Source organism: Tigriopus californicus, chromosome 12, assembly GCF_007210705.1.
Source record: "Tigriopus californicus strain San Diego chromosome 12, Tcal_SD_v2.1, whole genome shotgun sequence".
NCBI lineage: Eukaryota > Metazoa > Arthropoda > Copepoda > Harpacticoida > Harpacticidae > Tigriopus > Tigriopus californicus.
The window spans coordinates 4,647,959-4,653,958 of record NC_081451.1 but is presented as its reverse complement, the minus strand read 5'-3'; the positions used below and the strand labels follow the sequence as shown (position 1 = coordinate 4,653,958).

Genomic DNA, 6,000 nt, shown 5'->3' with positions numbered 1-6,000 from the left:
GAGGGGCGTGAATCTTGTCGAAGACCTCGCTCTCTAGCCCAGAGACCGGCTGGAACCAAATCCCCATTAGTAATCCCTTTTTGGAACATTGAAGAGCGCATCAGGGAAGCTGCTTTCCCACTCCGGATACTACATTCCCACGCTCTTTCACCAAGATCTCTTTGGTAGGAGATATTGCTACATCGTTCATTCACTTCGATAGTCTTGACGGTCTCTATTTTGACCGACCTGCGGCCACTGACTCCAAAAACGAGACCGGTGATTTCGGATTCACGGAGACTCCATTCAATGTAAATGAAGTTGGCTATCACCATTTCCGTCACAGAAGTATTGAGACTGTCTACACATTTAAAATCAAAGAATAACGACATCAAGTTGGGAGTGCAGGAATACTTTCAGATTCCGAGAAATAAGAGCCGCAGCCTCCTCAAAACCCTCTTATTGCCATGTGGTAAATACTGCTATACCAGGGCACCAATGGGTTTCAAAAACATTCTGACGAATGGCGTTCGAGGCCAGATCAGGCTTTATACGGTTTACCCAGGGTGTTCAAATTCGCGGATGACACTCTCCAGGCTTCGACCCTAAAAATGCTATTTCAGCGAACATACCCTGTTCTCCACCACAGCTTCTAGAAAAATGGACTGCGATCAAGCTTCCGGCCAAATCTGCCTGATCTTGGTCATAGCAATTATCAGCCACTTTTCGAATTAAAGTAATAAAATAAGAAACGTAGATCTCTTCAATTGAAAGCAAGCCATTTTTATATTATTTGCTTGGTTGGTTTCAAAATTATGTTATCAAAAGGCCATGTAGCTGCCAAGAGGAGGCCGTAAAATTAAATTTAATGTAGTGTTTACTACATAACTTTGGACATTTTTCCTGATTTCCCTGAGCATTGTCTAGCGTGTTCTAGCTTAGTTCATGTACAAAGACGAACATTGGTGGTTGAGTGCAAAAAAAATTAGGAGAGTTGGATCTAGTTTCAATTCTTAAACACAAGCCACCTATGTAGATACATCGATAGGTAAACTAATCTCAGTTATTGAGGAAGTATGATCCCCTCCAGCTAACCCAGAATGTGCTCCAAAAGGTGGGACACTAGCTAAAGTTCCTAATTGTTCAAAAAGAGTTGCAAAATTCAAATAGTAGTGGCTAGTTTCGACAATAATATTTTTTTGCTTCCGTTCCCAGTCCACGTCTATAGAAGTCCGTGCCTCGACATGCAGGAAATTTGGAATCCCTCATTTTCAAAAGGAACTAGTCGTTCGGGCAAGAAGTCAATTTTGCTGGCTGTATACTTTCCCACAAAGGCCCTTTGTGGGCGGGGTCATTCATCCCAGATTTAGCTCACGCAAAAGACGGCGGCCTTCCACTGGCTTTCTGAACATCAAATCACCTTCAGCAAGTGCCAGTAGTCTCTTACTTGGGCGATGGTAGTTCGTCATTGTAATCCAAATCTCAAGATCCTAACTTTGTTTGAATTTAGTGAGACGGCAGAATTTAGTTTGGCTAGCCTGGTACTCCTTCCTGCTACACACCACATTGTGGTCGTTGTCTAGAATCTCCCGCAGGAGTCTTTTGCGTCTTTTCGGGTTAAGGGGGATGGTAGACATCGTTCGGCTTCTCCAGAAGAATGACGGAATGGAACGTGTCGGTCGGTGTGGAAAGTGGGATGACATCCCTCAGAACGAGATCCCAATGTTATTGGTCCCCTCTAATTCAGCGAGGTGATAATTCGCATGTCCGCCTTGATTAATGCGGATTGAGATTTTTGACTCCTATGGAATCCCGTTTTGCCACCACCGAGGTGGAGAGTCTTTCCAGGCAATCCAAAAGTGCGTCACTTTATTTACGACATGGACGCTTTTCAAGTACTGACTGATCATCGCCCATCAGTCTGCATTTTCTCAAAACAATTGGATCAAATATATTTATGTCGCTTGGAATGATACCGCGATTCATGTTCACGTGGGTTGCTGTTTCACGACTTTGTCCAGATGTCACAGTTGTTTTTGAAACATCACAGCTGGCAAGCCCGTATAGCTGTGGGTATTTGATAAAGGTGGAGACCTGTTCTTTTTGTCCCTAATAGGTCCAAATATGCCACTTGAACCTCCACAATTTGGTCCAACGAGCTCCGAGGGCTTTAGTTATTGTTATAATAGCCTTTCAAGGGCAAACTGAGGAGAAATATCCAGAGTTTTATGGAAACTAAGGACTTCTTTAGAGTTGACATTGCTCTATCGCGCAAGAATGCAACCTAAATGAATGTGTGAATGCTTGACATTTCATACCCGTTGAAGCCCAAGTTCCAAGGTTGTGTTGGACCGTTTTGGAAATAGTAGTTTTATAAGCATATCTCGTATCAGAAACGTTATGTTTTTTCATCACAGTCATATTTACTTTCAATCCCCAATCAGACTGGGACGAATGTTTCGGAATTAATATCATTATTCAAGGTCTTCAAGGGTTGATAACGAGTCTTAGAATCTGGAGTGGTCATTTCTAATCTCTCGGTGAGTTCCTCCAAAGTATCTGGAAGTGGAAGATCCTGGGTTTCAGGCAAACGAGTATTGAGCAGGCCAGAACTCAGGGTGGCTAAACCAAAGACCACCAAATGCAAATTTGGCACAGCTTCACCTCTCATTTCAGCCACATATGGGGATGCGATTCCCCCTGCCCTGGCAGCCATAGATACCAGCCCCATAGCCGAGTTGCGAATACACGTGGGAAATATTTCCCCACTGTGGATATACGCCACTGCAAAACTGCCTGCAATGCAAGTTTTGCTCCACATGGCAATGGCATAAACCAGCCATTCTCCATTGGGGAGCACCAGTAAGAGGGTTAAAGGGAGACCCCCAAGGACCATGAATCCGCAAAGGGTCACTCTTCGTCCCAGCTTTGGCAAGAAGGTGTAAGTGAGAGCGTAAGCAAAGAGCTCCACAAATCCGCTCATAAAAGTGCTTTGGTAACGGTCACCCGTTCCAGCAGCGGCTATGGTCAAGCCGTAGTAAGTCATGCTATTCACAAACCAGGAGAATATTTGTATCAGAGTGATCCTCCGTAGACTGGAGACCGTGAGGAGGGAGGTTACGCCCACTCGGGCCTCGTTTTGCCCGAATTCCGTAGATTCTTCCTTCGATATATGTTTGGGATTCAGTTTGGTGCCATTGTTCTCTGCTATGGTCTTGACTACATCAATGGCTCTTTTGGGGTGGCCGTTGGCATATAACCATCGAGGACTTTCGGGTAAGTAACCAATGGTAACGATCAGGGGAAGACCTATGGCAGAGGTGAGTAAGGTGAGGGATCTCCAATTGGTCACAAAGCGCGCCACACAAGCAAATAGCATGATCCCAAGGGCAAAGAAGCTTTGAAGAAGGGTTCCAAGGGGTCCACGAATAGAGGCTCCGATGATCTCGTTACTCAAGACAAAAGAAACAAGGATGTTGCCAGATGTGAAGAAACCGTCTACAAAACGAGAGCTCAGGTACCAACGGAAATCGATGCAATGTCCAGAGACAAAGTTGGAGATGAGCATGCACGTGAAGGCCAGGATCAAGGTCTTCTTCCTCCCAAAGGCATCTGCCAAGATGCCCATCACTAGCGCTCCTGTAATGTTTGTAGGTTAATAAGATATCAGATTTTTTTCTTTGTAATAATCCACTTTCAAAATTTGATCTCACCAATGAGTACGCCAAGCATGAATACTGACATGACCATGGGTCCCAAATGAGCTTGATCGCAAACCAGCGTCCACTCGCTCACGACAGTGGACTCCTTGGAAGTGTCAAATTCGATCTTCTCACATTTTCCGGCACTATTCCCCGGACACTGATTGTGATAAGGTGTATCTTGATCCAAGGCCAGACATGTGAATGGCATTTGATAGCCCACAAAGCTATATTGAAGCATGTGCCATGAGGAATAACCGTTGAGCATGAGGATGATGAAGACATATTTCTTCTGTTGCCAGCCAAACTCGCCGATGCTCTCGAATATAAGATCGAAATCCATTGTGTCGTCGTTCTCGGACACTTCTTCAAACTCCCAGGAGATGGAATGTGAGAAACATAGTAAGTAGTGCACTTGTGATGATAGCTTTCATACAATGGATGATTGATCGAGATGCAGAGTCAACCTGTCGGCTGTTTTTTGTACACACAGTCCAAAAGTTCAAGAACACCTCGGCAGACAGAGGGAAGAAAAAACTTTGGTACCTGCTTGAACTTCATCGTTAGGAAGGATGCGACGCAAGCTGCTCGAATCACTTCAGCGCAACCTCTTCATTCTTGTCTTTGCTCTTGTACTTTTTCATGATATCACAATGCTCACGATACGTTAGGCTTAATAAGGTATATTTTGTGACTTAGCAGGTCTTCATAAGTCTGTAATAGACCAGTATGTTTAAGTTAGTTGTTAAATGATCTTCATGTTAGGTTTATTTCGCTAGTAACAGTGGTAATTAAAAGGTATGTATCCCTGATCATAAGGTAAGAAGCCATTTGTCATCAAAGAACTAGATCACTTTTAAGTCCTACAGCTTCATGAAAGATAATATGAACGAAGGACTGAAGATCACCTTCTCCAGTAGTTGCAAAAAAAGATGGAGATTTTGAAAATGGTACGGTATTAAAAAAGCAAATTATAATAACAATAATAGAGTAGAATAATAGAAATAAGAGCACATCCGGCAATTCTACAAGGAATAGAGATTTATACCTCCCAAAAACATTGATTTTCATTTTGATGCATGCATTTTTTTCTATCAGCTTCATTCAAAGGGCCAATGGGTTGTTCATCAAAGATCATCAAGTCTATGAATCGTTGCTTTCAAATTGACGAAAAAAAATTCGAGCATGTTTCTTCTGTGAAGGATTTGGGTGTAGTCTTCCAAAATAATGGAAAGTTTGATGAGCATATCCAGTTGAAGGAGGGTAAAGCTTTTCAAATGTGTGGCTGGATATATCGCATGTTTAAGTCCAGAGATAGCATCACGATGCTAACTCTGTACAAGTCGATTGTCCAGCCACATCTTGAATATGCTTCACCCATTTGGGCTCGAATGAGTTCAGCAGTTTTGCAAAAGGTCGAACAAGTCCAAAGATATTTTAGCCGAAACTCCACAGGAATGAGAGAGCTCTCACATTGAGAGGGACTAAAAAAGTTGGGACTGTACAGTTTTCAGAGAAGGCACAAAGGTACAGGAACATTTTCAAAGGCATTCCTGAGCTGTGTCTCAAAACTTTTTTAGTGTCAATTCTAGTGACCGTAGTGGCTCAATGGGCGTTTTGAGAGCACCTCCATGACTTCGACAATCCAGGCTAGTTCGAACAATGAAGCCCAACTCTCGTCCTTTTCCGGCTCCTTCTTCGTTTAATCTGCTCCCCTCAAATATTCGTAGGGAATATGTGGGCGTTGATCATGTTGCTGGATTTAAGACAGACTTGGACAAAAATATGACCCTTCATTCAATCGCACATCAGATTCGTCAACTGTAATCGGTGGTTGATCAGATATTTCATGAACTTGAACTCTTTCATCTTAAACTGATAAGGCAACCAGTAGCGGTAAAAACAGATTCCTTCGTAAGAACCTTTGAGGGCACTGAAAGATTGCAGTTTTGCAATCGCTTTACTCGTATTTCAATTCGAAAGTCTGAAGTAAATCAATGTGAACTGATTTTAAGATCTGATAACATGGAAGCAATATTTGCTGGGATAGTACTAGTAACAAAAAGTGCGAAATTAGCGTTTCAAGCACGTTTCTGTGAAGCTGACCCTTCTTTTAAGGAGCAATGAAGGTAAGTCAGCTTAGAACGTGTTTGGTTTTGCCTCTGAAGGTGGGATTTGAACCCACGCCCTCGGGGAAACCGTGTCGTGCCTCTATCGGGTACGTCATACTACTCAGCTACTATGGTTCTCTGCATTTACAATTAAATTTGCATTCCTTTTGTTGGTAGGCACGTTTTACATTGGTACAGGAACTTTCCTA

The 6,000-nt window shown here is 43.0% G+C and overlaps 1 protein-coding gene across 1 annotated transcript; it reads right to left on the bottom strand.

Annotated features, from left to right (window-relative positions):
* Positions 1-2,382: 2,382 nt before the first annotated feature.
* LOC131892022 (organic cation transporter protein-like) lies at positions 2,383-4,345 on the bottom strand. Its single transcript, XM_059241745.1, has 2 exons — positions 3,693-4,345; positions 2,383-3,618 (listed from the first exon to the last, which is right to left on the bottom strand). Exons 1-2 carry the CDS (start codon positions 4,021-4,023, stop codon positions 2,420-2,422), a joined length of 1,530 nt encoding a protein of 509 aa, XP_059097728.1. The 5' UTR covers positions 4,024-4,345; the 3' UTR covers positions 2,383-2,419.
* Between the last annotated feature and the right edge of the window lie 1,655 nt (positions 4,346-6,000).